The sequence below is a fragment of the Filicampus tigris genome, chromosome 1 (assembly GCF_054856515.1).
Source record: "Filicampus tigris isolate MCC_2025a chromosome 1, RoL_Ftig_1.0, whole genome shotgun sequence".
Lineage (NCBI taxonomy): Eukaryota > Metazoa > Chordata > Actinopteri > Syngnathiformes > Syngnathidae > Filicampus > Filicampus tigris.
In genome coordinates this window covers 18,718,027-18,731,492 of record NC_141217.1, presented here as the reverse complement: position 1 = coordinate 18,731,492, position 13,466 = coordinate 18,718,027, and the positions used below count along the sequence as shown (strand labels likewise).

At 41.2% G+C, this 13,466-nt stretch overlaps 4 protein-coding genes across 6 annotated transcripts; 2 read left to right on the top strand and 2 right to left on the bottom strand.

Moving 5' to 3' along the window:
* Positions 1-95: 95 nt before the first annotated feature.
* LOC147153112 (ninjurin-1) lies at positions 96-4,595 on the bottom strand. 2 transcript variants are annotated; one of them, XM_086024420.1, is made up of 5 exons: positions 4,557-4,595; positions 2,216-2,359; positions 708-942; positions 448-583; positions 96-364 (listed from the first exon to the last, which is right to left on the bottom strand). In XM_086024420.1, the coding sequence occupies exons 2-5, from the start codon at positions 2,276-2,278 to the stop codon at positions 283-285; spliced, it is 516 nt and encodes a 171-aa protein (XP_085880546.1). In that variant the 5' UTR covers positions 2,279-2,359; positions 4,557-4,595; the 3' UTR covers positions 96-282. The 2 variants fall into 2 exon arrangements, with proteins under 2 accessions (XP_085880546.1, XP_085880555.1); XM_086024429.1 differs by lacking the exon at positions 4,557-4,595 and adding an exon at positions 4,516-4,535.
* Positions 4,572-5,403, top strand: mrpl49 (mitochondrial ribosomal protein L49). Its single transcript, XM_086024399.1, has one exon. It carries the CDS (start codon positions 4,594-4,596, stop codon positions 5,164-5,166), a length of 573 nt encoding a protein of 190 aa, XP_085880525.1. The 5' UTR covers positions 4,572-4,593; the 3' UTR covers positions 5,167-5,403.
* An 833-nt stretch (positions 5,404-6,236) lies between these two features.
* haus7 (HAUS augmin-like complex, subunit 7) lies at positions 6,237-11,609 on the bottom strand. 2 transcript variants are annotated; one of them, XM_086024354.1, is made up of 9 exons: positions 10,188-11,609; positions 9,615-9,705; positions 9,446-9,516; positions 8,685-8,746; positions 8,363-8,544; positions 8,158-8,266; positions 7,476-7,691; positions 7,282-7,390; positions 6,237-6,686 (listed from the first exon to the last, which is right to left on the bottom strand). In XM_086024354.1, the coding sequence occupies exons 2-9, from the start codon at positions 9,695-9,697 to the stop codon at positions 6,607-6,609; spliced, it is 912 nt and encodes a 303-aa protein (XP_085880480.1). In that variant the 5' UTR covers positions 9,698-9,705; positions 10,188-11,609; the 3' UTR covers positions 6,237-6,606. The 2 variants fall into 2 exon arrangements, with proteins under 2 accessions (XP_085880480.1, XP_085880469.1); XM_086024343.1 differs by having other exon boundaries at positions 9,615-9,730; positions 10,188-11,592.
* Positions 10,307-12,657, top strand: las1l (LAS1 like ribosome biogenesis factor). Its single transcript, XM_086024330.1, has one exon. It carries the CDS (start codon positions 10,560-10,562, stop codon positions 12,279-12,281), a length of 1,722 nt encoding a protein of 573 aa, XP_085880456.1. The 5' UTR covers positions 10,307-10,559; the 3' UTR covers positions 12,282-12,657.
* Positions 12,658-13,466: the final 809 nt, after the last annotated feature.

The window sequence follows — 13,466 nt, the reverse complement described above, 5'->3', positions numbered from 1 at the left end:
GGGGCCTTTCTTGATGCAAGCAGTGGGCTGGGACTGAATCCTACCGTATAGTTCCATAATTTACATCAGAGATCACAAAAATGCTGACAAGTCAATGTAAGACACACTTGATAGGAACTTTTAATTTCTTATAAACACAATCATAGAGGCAGTATGTTGATAGAAAATTGTGAATTATGCAACATTTTGAAGAGTGGTAATACAAAACTCTATGTACATTTTGAAAAACTGGCATGCATAATGTGCAAACTTTGCATTTGAGAACAGATTAAAATTGCTGTTTCAATGGCCGGTGATGTTGACCTCAGAGGTTTGAGGGGACATCTGAGGTGCCGCTTCAAGCATCATGCCATGTTGTGATGGCCTGGAAAGCAGGAAGAAGAAGAAGGTCTCATTACCAAACCAAGAGATGTAACTGCGTGTCCGCGTGCGTTTCGCGGCCTGTACCTGAGAGCGTGACCCTCAAAGCCCAGCGCCGTGATGAAGATGTTGACGAGGACCGTGAAGAAGACCAAGACAGTTGCCACATTGTTCATCCTGTTCAACTTGGCGTGTTTACGCACGTCATTCAGATCGTACTTCACTGTTGCCACAGAGTGGAAGCAAAATAAAACAATTAATCATAGGAAAAGAAGAAGAAAATGTTGCCGTGCCAAAATAACGCATGGAATCGTCGACAAAACCAAAGCGGGCCTTTCAATACTTGCCTATAAAAACGAGTAGCAGGCCCACGATGACTTGGAGTGTGATGGATAGACATAGCAAGACGACGAGGGGGATGTAGAAACGGTACTGAGGCCCCACGTAGAGAACTGTCTTCAGCTGGGACGAGTTAGCCATCAATAAGGCCACGTCCAGCATGCTCTGAGCTGCACTCTTCTTGGTGGCATAGTGGTTCAAGTTGATGGGCCGATATACTTTGCCTGACGGGGATGTCGTCACCTGTGGAGGACACCACAGACGTGACGGACTGCCGGTCGTAGTATTTCTTTAGTTCGCGAGTAACATCCATCCATTAAAGCGCTCGTTCTCATTAGAGTGAGCTGGAGCTTATCGCAGCAGGGTTATTATAGGTAACGAAAACTAACGACAAACTAAGACAGACAAAAACATTTTCATGAACAAAATTATAATACAAATGTAAATGCTTCAAATAAAAAAAGAAAAAAGAAAAGCAAACTAACTGAGTTTTCTGAGATTATTTTACATGTATCTATTTTGGTATTGTATGTATGTCCGTATCACTTGGGAATTGTAATTTATTTTACTTTATCACACAATACTTAGTGCCTTTTTAAACGGTTTTGCACTTGACAAATACTCCATACTCACATACTCCCCCCCCCCCCAAAAAAATGGTACTAAAACTAATAAAAACTAAATGAAGCATTTTCAAAAAAAATAAAAAATAATAGAAAATAACAAACCTGCTCTAAAAAAAGAGTTAAAAAAAATACAAAAAAACTATGATTAAAAAATACAAAACTATTCAAACCCTGGTTAATTGCAATATGTCACATTCAATTATGAATCACTATCAATAACAAAACCCTTTTTTGACTTGTGATTTGAAAACGTATCCATGAATCTGTTGTGTCTGTGTAACAATATGATAAGGCGATTATACATTTAACTGGTTTCACAGTCATAACAGCTCTCTAAAGGGAGACCATCATTGCAATGTTGTCCACAACAAATATTGAACTCCCCTGCTCTATAAACAGTACGCATGAGACTTTTTCTCTGTTCCAAACCCCAAAGAGGTGCTTGTTTGTTTTGTCACTAGGCACTTGGGTGCGTAACTTCAAAAGGGAGTGGCACACCCACACGGGGGAGGTGAGTGACTCACCTGGCCAGAGAACAACCTGTGTTCAGCCACACAGTTTCACCAGGATTCAAGTACTGTACAATATTCTGTTCTTTGGATAACCAGAGTATGTCGGTACGGACATGCAAGGGAAACTTGTTTTCTTGGCCTTTGTTTACACACACTCACACGCACACAGTAACACATGGAGGCCCGAGGCATTTTGCTGTGTATTCACAAAATCCTGTTGCACAGGTTGGTGTGACATCACACTTAAACATCAACTGTCTTTTAGTAACAAAACTGTCATTCAGCTGTAGATATCAGTGGGGGAAAAAAAAAATCACTGAACTGTTTGTCACTCTGGCATCCTTTTATAACTACAAGAGTTCTATCTATCGATCTTACCTCTATGTCATTGGGTTTATTGAGAGCGATGGCCTCCCCGTTGCGTGTGTGTTCTTTGTCCATATTGTCTTCTCTGACAAGTTACTTCCACTTCTTGTGGTTGTCGCCTGAAGTATTACAAAAGACGGTCTCAGGGCAACACTCCTGAAACCGAAGAGAGAGAGAGAGAAAAAATGCTAAGGAAGAGAAAGAGTGGATGAGCAAGTCGAGAAGCTCCTCCGGTTACACTAAGAGACACGCTCTCACTCTTGTAAGGAAGTTCACAGCGTAAAATGAATGCAGCACATCATCTGAGAGTGTGACCCCACCCCTTACCGTTGGACTAAGTCATGTGTCAAACTCGAGGCCCGGGGGCCAGATCTGGCCCGCCATATAATTTGGTGTGAAGTGAGTTAAGTGCTGCACATAAAGTAAAAATCATACAAATAAAAACAATGACAATTAAAACAATGAATTAATAACACTGAAACAGTAAACACGGTTCAGAGGCTCATGCAGAGTCGAAAGACATATAATAAAAATGTGTTTTAAGACAAGTTTTAAAGATGGGCAGAGAGGGGGCTTGCCAAACAATTTAACGGGAGGTCATTCCATAGAGAGAGATTGGTAACAAAAAGCTCAATCCCCTCTGAGGCTCTGCTTAGTCCTTGTAACCTCCAGTAATGTCTCGTCCGCTGTCCTGAGGCACTGGGCAGGTACGTAGATGTGGAGGAGCTCAGATGGGTAAGGTGGGATCAGACCATTTAAAGATTTCAAGACAAAATAAAAGAACTCTAAAATGTACAGGGAGCTAGTGAAGGGAGGCAAGAATTGGAGTTATGTGCTCCCTCCTATGCGCTCCAGCTAGGAGCTGAGCAGCAGCGTTTTGGATCAACTGGAGACAGTTGAGGGAGGACTGGCTGAGTCCAAAATAAAGTGCAGCCATTACATTAACCCACCCAGGATTAAACAAAGGCGTGGATTTTTTTAAGATTTCATTTTATTCAATTTATTTATTTTTAACCTCATCTTTGAATAACCTGGTCCATATGTTTGTTTTTTCAAATAAGCACTCCTATGCTTTATATGCTTCAGGCATATAAACAATGTTTATAAATTGAGGGTTAGGTTCAGCAATAGGTGGATTTTTTTTTTCGCAAACGTCATAACTAGAGATTGCAACGCATGGTAAAAATCAGTATTGAGCAATTTTGTTTTTTTTATAGGTCAAATTTAAAAACAAAAGAGGAACATCTCAAAGACCTGATGTGCCCGAAAAAAAGAGGAAAGACATTTTTTCAAATCAGCATCAAGAATCCATTTAGGGACACATAAAACCATCTCTGGTTAAAATTTGCTGTTGACCAGTGCTGTGGTTAAGACTATGTCTAACAAGTAGACTATTTTGGTGTATAATGATTATGCTTTTTTCAACAGTAAGGAAATGTCATCCTCACCAGATTACTTTTAAGGCCATGGACAGATTAGATTGATATGGCAGCATATAAATGTTAAAATTTGATTAGACAAAAAACTCTGTTGTCCATCATACATGAACTGGAGGCAGTGCAACCAAGAGAAATACCATGTTATGAAGATAACATGCTGTATGAAATATACTTTCCCATTACTTTGATGAAGGTCTTTCAGTAATTTTAAAATTCAATTTCACTCTATGTTCTTTTAGTAATTTCAGAAAGCTACAATTTATATTTTTCCTTTGCTTTTAAATGTCTTTACATCTTTTGGTAACTTGTAAATGTGCATGAGGAGGAGATGATCCACCACGCAGCCTGTTGCTACTGCGAAGCAAACTAGATTGGCAGCGGCGTGGGTGTTATGTCACAAATGTGTGTGTAAAGAAGCAGTACCACCTTCGCTGCCATCTTCCAGATAGTTTTCGCAATACAATTAAATGCATCGTCTAGTCATCTAGGTTTCTTTGTTGCAGCTGGCACGATTGTTATTGTTATTGATATCCATTGTTGTCGCTGTCGTTTTGATCGTTGCTCGACATGTGTGAGTGTTATATTTACAAATTATGGTCCAATCTTGAATGTTAAAAATGTTTTTCTCTCTTTGACAATGAACAAACGTGGCGTTTTGGAGGTCTCATGAAAAGTGCTGAATTGGGAGGTACAAGAACTCCACCCGCACGATATGGAATACAGTAGGTGGCCACATTTATTTGGGTTTGGGTTCATTGTCATAACGGCAGTCCGAAGAAAACCGTAACTATGATGTGTCCCGCGACTAAAATGAGTTGACACCAGCTGTTTTAAATGTGCTTTTGGTTGTGTGAAGCAAGCACGTTGAGTTACCTTGTGTATGAAATGTGCAATAAAAATAAAGATGCCTTTACCAGCCAATTTACCAGCTGGGGGCAGTGCTCTTCCTCTATGAAGCAAACGACCGGAAGCTCTTGTATTACTTCCGCCCTTACGGACTGTCCCCATTCAATCATGGCGGTCTACTTCACATTTCGTTCTGCGGCGTTGCGTGGAGCCTTTGGTTTACACAGAAGGACGCCGGGATTACCTAGTGCCACCGTGGGCCTCAGGTCCCTTTGCGCCACAAAAGCGCCCTTCCAAGAGTCCACGGAGGAATATGAATTCGTCGAGCGCCTCATCCCGCCGACACGGGTCCCTTCTCCGCCCAAGCACTCCGGGGCGACGCCGTCCGGTTGGACCCCGCCGGCAGAATCTCCGCCGGCTCTCCCTTACGTGATTCGCCGCTCCCGCATGCACAACATTCCGGTGTACACCGACGTGACCCACGGTAACCGCTTGATGACTTTGGTCCGGAAGGTGGAGGGCGACATCTGGGCTTTGGAGAAAGACGTGAAACAGTACCTGAAGGACGTGACTGGCAAAGAATTGCCTACTCAAGTCAACGAGGTCACGATGACTCTGAGGGTGAAAGGACATTTTGACAAGCAGCTGAAGGAATGGTTGACCAGTAAAGGCTTCTGAAAGCGCTTGGAGGGTGGCAAGTGGCAACCTGCCTGTGTCCGTCAGACCCACTCACGTGTAGCACGTGACAGAAAGTGACAGTTTACGCCAAAGAGACGCTGTTTTGACTCTGAGAACATCATAAATGCATAATTAATAGAAGCATGCCAATGAGAGACAGGCACTGTCGCAGTTAGTTATTCGTATGTGAGTTGTTGGTTATGATTCCAGATGTTTATAAAGTGTACTGTGTAAATACTTGACCGTTTCTCATTCCTTCTATCCACGACGCCATGTTCCATGTAGTTCATTCAATAATTCCGCATTCAAATATGAATAAGCACCAAACTGTGAGCAATTAGCAGCATTGCAGTACCGTTTATTTTGAGGGTCAAACGTGTAAAATTAGCAATATGCATCTTTCACTCATTCAAAAATGTAATGATGCAATCAAAAGTATTTTTTATGCATGCAAGACCCCGTTATTCGCGGATAGTCTTGCCTATACCCAAATATACATATATTTTTTTGGTGGCAAAATGCTGTCTATTATATATGTGTAAACGTTTGCTGTGAGCCTCTTCCCAATTGTTTGGGAATCACACTTTGTGGTAGATAAAGGGTTTAAAATATTAATATAAGCAATTATTCACAGACTTTCACTATTTGCAGTCGGGCTTGGTCTTTTTACACGCGAATAGTTGTGGTCCTCTGGACTGTACAGACTTGTGAGTAATAAGCCAATAAAGCAGCACAAACATTTTGCGACCCTTTTAAAATAATGGCCTAAGTCATATTTTGATCCTAAAAAAAAGCTTTTAGGCTGGCCACCTCGGCTAAAATCAGCTACATCCTTAGTTAAACGGATCATTCAGTTTTACCCATGAAATGAAAATATAAAAAATATCAGTAAATTGTTCAGGCTTTCATGTTTGTTGAAAAAATGACGGCCCATTATTTTACATACGTAAGCCAGAATAATGAACTGGATAACGTAGCAGGCTCCAACACACCAGCAAATAGCAGAGTTCACTTTACAAACATGGCATAACTCTGAGAGATGCTAAATACATCGCCAGTGATCATTACAATTTTAAATGCAAGACAATGTTTTACATTTTATTACAATCAGTAAAGCATTTCATGCATCATTTTACTACGTAAATGTTGAATTAACTGATCAATGGGTGAAAAATCCATTCTAGGTTACATTTGGCAAAACATGGTGTATGTACTTTTATGGTCTGCCAAATGGAGCAAAATTATGCAATATTTGTACTAAATACAGCAACAACTTTTGTGAATTATGGTTGCTGCTGCTTCATGGAGACAGGGTGCTATAATGCTTACTAGTGCAGATGTGTCTCATTTGGTCACAGTCCCCTGTTTAATAGCCTTTATTTTCTAAAATAGATTAAAAACAACATTAATAATTACACATAAATGACAGATCAAAGGAAGTTATGCTAAACTAGTGTTGTCTGCACAAAGGTGGGAGAGAAAGGCTTTGATTCTTCTGTTTAGTTTTTCCAGTTGATCACCTGAGAAACACAGAACAATGGATTTTTTTCCCCCAAAGAATTAAGGATAGAAAATACAAATAGAGCCAAACACAACTGAACAATTCAAGTTAGGGATATTGAGCTTTCAGGTGAAATTTTAGGATGAGCCTAAAGTGGACTATAAACTCGACACATGAAGTTTATTTGACCTTCACTAAACTTTAAAGTGCACATCCAACTGTTCAATGTTTGAGTACTTTTTGCACAACTTGCTGTTCTCTAAAATGGAGCATATCGACACATCACTCAGTTGTTTTTCTTTTTTAATTTCTCTCCACTTGTATGCCTTTCTGTATCTCTTCCAGTCCCTCTGTATCAACTTGCTGATGGCATTCTGTGTGAAGGTTAGCCGTTGAGTGTAACTTGTTGGCAATTTGACCAGTTTGGCCAGTGTGCGGCTGACTTTAAGTGAAATTGGATCATTTCATTTTTTCCTGACAATCTCTCACAGCACACCAAAGTGCCGCCGCAAAGCAGTTCAGAGGAACCGCTCTGTTGAGTCGAAAATATGGCAATACATACAATGGTAGCAACTAGTCTAATGGTGTATGTATGTAAGTGTGCGGGGACTCACATAAAGTGCCCTTTCCTTGGCTAGTACGACAACACTTTGTTTGTAGCTGGCTCACTTCCTGCTTCACAGACGCTGATGCGTCTGACGCTTCATTCAGCATTTCCAACTCCTGCGGAAAGACGCATTCAAATGAGGTCCTGTTTCACCTTCCACAAACTGCGTGCTTGTGTTTATTTCTTTGTGCATGCGTATACCGTGCAGCAAGCTTGCAGAAGTTCATATACTCTCTGGAAGACCTGTGTGTCTGCGCAAAAGCTAGGCGGCTTCATCGTGCAAAAAACTCTCAGGTGTGTCTCATAGACGTGGCAAAAAGTGGTCATCAGCTGCTGGAGGTCACACACGGTCACATGCAGCGCACGGGAAATGAAGTCAGGGGCACTTGCCACCTCATTGGTTGTCCGGAACTCGCACTGCAACAAGAGCAGAAAACGCTTTTAATATTGGGACAAACATGACCTAACCCTAACCCCCCCAAAACTGGGAAATTTTACTTTTTAATGGCTTGTATAGAAGTGTCAGAATCTGCAGCGCATCAAGTGGAAAATTTGCCCAATGTTTCTGCCTCTTTCTGATAATGTGTCTAACTGTTCTACACTTATGTTTTGTAATAAACAACCTCACAACCTGGGTTTCTCGGCCCATGACATGATCAGGTGGGCTGGGTGAAGATCCAAAGCTGCTTTCACTACCAGGCAGCAGCAGTAGCTTTTGATAAGCACATACGTGATTGTTCGCTGAAGTTGTCAACAAGGTGGCGGTGGAGGATATTTGCGTTTAGTCATTCTGCCATTTTGACCGAAACTACATCTTTGATTTATCGATTATTAGCTATTGTAATTTTGATAGGATGACTCAGCACCTATGGAAAAGTCACACCTCAGACTGTAGCTGCTCCAGCATGGAGCGAGTAGACTGAATAAGGGTGGCGACGCTCTCAGCGTTGTCTCTTCTTGGCTTGGTCGATTTGGCACCCTTGTATAAAACCCTGTGACAGAAATACCGTTAGGAAAGATTGTAGCTGATGAAGAAAACACTCTAAAACAAGACAAGAAGAAAGTTGTGGGGGATGAGTGTAACATACGTGTCGTTAGGAAAACAGGGGTCCAGCGAAGGCGTGACTATTTGCGCAAGATGAAGACTCTCGTCAGTAAACATCATGTCGAGATGCATCTTCAGATCATGCGCAGTGAACACAGTGATGTCTGAGACCTCAGCAAGAAGTTTCTCCAGGAACTGAAGCTGCTGGTGGAAACTAGCGTCACCCTGGAGGAAATTTATTATGGAAACATTACAAGGACAAAACTAAATACAGTACATGTACTATGGATTAATTGCATCGTGAAGTGACAGCGCACACTGAGCCAGCCAAAAGAATACAGGATTTGCCTCATAAGTCTTCCCACCTTGATTAAGTCCAGGCTGTCTACTTTGCACAGCAACAGGTCCTGGCCAAGTACAGCCATCCCTGATTAGAAGAACAAAACAGATTCAGAACTGCTGCTATAACAACAGCCATACTAATGTTTTGCCATTGTTTACAAGTAGAGCTGAACAATTAATTTCATTCAAAATGACCTCACAATGGAGTACAATGCAAAGCACAGAGGCTGCAATTTGAAAGACAAAAAAATGCTTCATTTTGATATATGTATATCTATATATAAAAAACTTTAAAATATAAATATATATATAAAATAAATTACAATTAATTAACTAAGAATAAACTGAGTCTGCTTATTTTGCCACATGAAATCTTTTTTAATTTCATTAGATAACACAAATATTATTTCTCTAGATTCTTGTTAAATAGTGCAATAATATCAGTATCAAATATTACATGTTTTTCCAATTCATGCAGCCCCAATGCAGATTATCAATACTTCTGTTTGATAAAAAATACATGGGAAGAGGACCTTGAAAAAACTAACCACATATTAAATCTCAATCTCAATATTGAGGAAAACCAATCGCTAGCAGATTATTTTTCAAAATCGTTCAGTCCTGTTTACAAGATAGTGGTCACAAAAACATGCCAATTTATCTCACTCAAGCTTGACATTTTTGACTACCCACAATTGTATAAAAATGAAGCTTGGCCAAAGGGGGAACCGTGAGAAGCTACACTTCTCGTCAAGCATGCAAATAATTCAAAGACCAACATTACCGTTTGTCAAAATATCAGTGTCTTGGGTTCTTGATGCCTTCTCTATCAGACTGGCAAAGTTTGGGTCAATACTGGGAAGACAGAAGTAATCATTTTAACACACCATTAGCTTTAATAATGTGCATATATATGCAAATATGTAGCAACTTATGTCCCTTTTCTTCCTAACCTGCAGCACATCCAGGTCAGTATTGCGGTACGAAGCTGGGATGGAGTGCAGAGCAGCTGAAGCATGTCCTCAGTCTCCTCCATACACACACCTTCCAGCAAGGGACACGGCACAGCCTCAGAAAAGACAAACGCATCTTTATCAATGACATTTGCCGGGAGTCAGAGGCATTGAAGCAGGTGCTTTTTTTTTCTTTGCTAATGACACAAATATTTTCTGAGAATTTAAATGAGCTATTTGTTTAAAATAACATAAGAAATCTCATGGCAATTGAATGTATGTGGCAAATACTACACAGTACCGTACTGTGCAGTGCAGTATCTATAGGATAGATTAACTATATATTTAATGTGGATCCATTATTGTTCGCAAAACTCTCACTCAAAAAAAACAAAAAAAAACGTACGGTACTGTATTTGCTTCTCTTGGCGTTGTTTACGTTTGTTAGTTGAAAAGTTTGACTAAAACAAAAGACTAAACAAAAGACAACAAGATAAACATTTTCGCCAAAATACTGCATTTTCGTCCAACGTGTATTGAACGTTTTAAGTTTTAGCGTAGTAAATGACTTACCAGCAGGCGTGCATAAATACGCTGTGCCTGCTCCTTCTCATTTGAAACGTCCGCCATGTTCTTCACTGACAACTTGACAAGAGCGCGCATGCGCACTGATGTAATACTCCTCCTCCCCCTCCTGTCTGCAGGTGGCAGCATTGAGCACAACAGTCTACAGCTTGCTAGAAATTAAAGACATACGAAGAAGAAAATCATTTCCTAACGAGCCGATATCGCTTGCTAAAAAAAAGAAACAAATCGTTTTCAGCTAGTAGTCACGTTTTGGTGTTAGTTTAAAAGAGCATCTGTAAGACTGTGGTGGAGTCTAGTAGTTCCTTGAATTGTTTCGTGTAGCTTACAAGACCGCTGCTCTGCCTTTCTGCCTTCAAAATGAAGAAAAGGGGCTCCGAGAAAAAACGCCATGTGGTAGCGTGGCTCAACAAAGCTGAATGGGATCAAGTAAGGGAATATCTTTATTCCAAGGATTCTGCCTTACAGCGGAATGCTCTCCATAGGATTTCGGCGTGGAAAGCAAGGTATGCTAACAGTACCCCCGTGGCAATGGACTGCACTGCGGACTTGGTGAGGTGTCAGGTGCTTGACCGGTCCGATAAACTGGACTCTCATGACTTGGTTCTGCTTTATGGGGCGGCCCTGGTGAGGTTTACTAACTTGATCACCGAACGCCAGCAAGGAAAAATTGCCCGCTCATTAAGGAGACTGGCCGGGAACTTGAACATCCCAGAATGGATCGTCAACCTAAGGCATGACATCACTCATCGCAAACTCCCTGCCCTGAAATTGTGCCGAAAGGGATGCGAGGTGGTTCTGGAGTGGCTCCAGCAGGAGTATTGGTCCAGACAATTAGGAGGAGGGTCCAGTGCAGACTGGGAGGCACAGTATGATAGAGAGGACGAAGAGATGGACATGAAACCGCAAGAAGACGAGCTCATTGAAAGGCAAAAAGAAATGGAATCTTACAAGAATGCAAGAGAACTTCTGATCTCTTACGAAAAGGAGCAATATGATGCTTGTGGGGGGCTGTATGAAGAAAAAGAGAAAAGCACATGGTCGGACCCTTTGGCTGATATGAGCTGGATACTCGGTGAGATAAAACATTTTTCTGTTGAGTTTAGTGAGTTACTGATTGATGTCCTCTTAGAAGATGGCTTCCTCATCCCAACAGCCGAACAACTGTCAACATTAGGCTGTGACACCTCTGAAAATGCTTGGTTTTGTCTCACGGAGCCCAAACTCCCTCAAACTTTCCTGCGTTTTTGGCTTCCCCTGCTGAAAACGCTTAACTCGCCCTCCTTCATCCATCTCTTCCTGGAGAAACTCTTTGCTGAACTGAAGCTTCTCTCCAGCGAGCAGAGCAAACATAGGATGTACTACACTTCTGCGTGGATCTCGGAAGTAATGCTCTGTAACAGTAAAAAAACGGATTATCACTTTGAAACAAAAGCACAGAAGAAAGCCAGGTTGAAGGACAGGATTTTTGCCAACCGCATCCAGCTGAGGTGGCAGCAGCTGTTGTCTGCCTGCTTGGATGCTCCCTGTGCCAGCACGCCTCACCTGCTTTACTTAGTCTTGGAAGACATGGAGCATCCTCTTCCTCTGGAAACCCAGCAAAGGCTGCTGCAGCTCTGCTCCATCTACACTCGGACAGAACATTCTAACCCAGACACAGAGCAGGAACAGCGGCCTATTTACACACTGGAGAGTTTGCATGAGAAGCTGCAGCGTTCAAAACGCTACATTCATTCCTCGCTGTTGGAACCACAGAAGAAGCGGACAGGAGAAGAGAACAAATGGTCAGATGCGGAGGCAGAAAAAGCAAAGTTGCTTCGAGGTTCCTCGTGGCAAGTGTGCTTTGACAAAGTTTTGTGGAAGAATTACCCTCTTGGAAAGGTCCCCGGCCAATCAGATGAGCCCTCGTGCCTGATGGTGGACAATTACTCGACTCTGACCGTGGCTGACCAGCCAGTGGAGATGGAGAGCAGCACGCCACAGAATGCCTCCGGGCTTTCTGCTTCTGCGAGGACAGCTGATGGTCTTCTTTGGAACCACAGTGACCTCAGCAAGCTCAAAAGTGGACTGCAACTATTTTGAGTCTCATTAAAATCTTGTGAAATATACAGACCTAAAAGCACATCAGTTTGTGGATATCGCTACTTGGTATTCTTGTGTGGTTTATATCATCATTTGTAACATTTTATTTTTTATAGCTGAAAAATTATTAAATGTTACAAAACTACACTTTCAAATGTGGTATATTCTTATGACAAAGCAACAAGAACGAGTTTTGTTAGAGGGATACAACTGACACTTTCTGTGGACTTTCTTTTTAAACAACCATTACCATGTAAGAAAACAGCATTTTTCTTTCTGCACATTTAATTAAATGGCCTTTTCACCGCGGCAACATGACAAGGTGGTGTGAAATAAAATGGTCTGTCTATGGTCAATAAAAGTTGTGTTGACAGTGCATTCAGACTCAATCTATCCATTTCCCCCCCTGTGCTATTCTTCATTAGTGCCACGGGTGAGCTGAAGCCCCTGTCAGCTGGCTTTGTGTGAGGCGGGGTCAAACTGGACTGGTCGCCAATCAATCGCAGTGGACATTTCTGGACAAACCAGTCACTATCGATTAAGCAAAGAAGCTTGTTTTTAGGGGTTCTAAGACCTAATTCTGACTGATAGTTGTTTTTATTGATTGAATCTATCATTGTGGGTTTGACTACCAAAAATATTCATACTAAATATCCATGTGCAGGTTAAAAGTTGTTTTGCGCTGATACTGAAACTGCCCTAATTTTTTTCTCAAGTTAGTACATCAGATTTTCACAATATTTTGTAACATTTATGATTTAAGGGTTAGTTTTAGCAACAGGTGGATTTATTTTTCTGAAACGTCATAGCTAAAAATTGTAACGCATGGTAAAATCCGTTTTGCATAAACACTTATCACATGTTAGGGATTTTCGACTTTAGGTCAAATTTGAGAGAAAAAAGTGAATAATTTGATTTTCAATAATAGTCTTTAAACTTTTAAATGCACGTCTGACTTCCAAATCAGTGTTGTGGAAAAGTACACGTTTTGTTTACACAAAATAGTTTTACCACTTTTTCCCCCACAAACCAACACGTTATAACCTAGGTTTGGCACCACAAAGTGTTGATAAACGTACATGCGTAGGGATTAAAACGACATTGAAATTTAACATAGTTGTGTGTACAAACAAGTAAAAACAATGCTGTTTGTTCGCTGATTGCAACAAAGGTAAGACTACAAAC

Excerpts from the sequence above, each read along its gene's own strand:
- LOC147153112 (XM_086024420.1), bottom strand. The coding sequence starts at position 2,278 with ATGGACAAAGAACACACACGCAACGGGGAGGCCATCGCTCTCAATAAA. Across the intron at positions 943-2,215 it reads ATAAACCCAATGACATAGAG|GTGACGACATCCCCGTCAGG; the intron begins GTAAGATCGATA and ends TGTCCTCCACAG. Across the intron at positions 365-447 it reads TTTGAGGGTCACGCTCTCAG|GCCATCACAACATGGCATGA; the intron begins GTACAGGCCGCG and ends CCTGCTTTCCAG.
- las1l (XM_086024330.1), top strand. The coding sequence starts at position 10,560 with ATGAAGAAAAGGGGCTCCGAGAAAAAACGCCATGTGGTAGCGTGGCTC.
- mrpl49 (XM_086024399.1), top strand. The coding sequence starts at position 4,594 with ATGAAGCAAACGACCGGAAGCTCTTGTATTACTTCCGCCCTTACGGAC.
- haus7 (XM_086024343.1), bottom strand. The coding sequence starts at position 10,328 with ATGCTGCCACCTGCAGACAGGAGGGGGAGGAGGAGTATTACATCAGTG. Across the intron at positions 8,267-8,362 it reads CCCTGTTTTCCTAACGACAC|GGTTTTATACAAGGGTGCCA; the intron begins GTATGTTACACT and ends TTTCTGTCACAG. Across the intron at positions 7,692-8,157 it reads TGGAGCAGCTACAGTCTGAG|TGCGAGTTCCGGACAACCAA; the intron begins GTGTGACTTTTC and ends CTCTTGTTGCAG.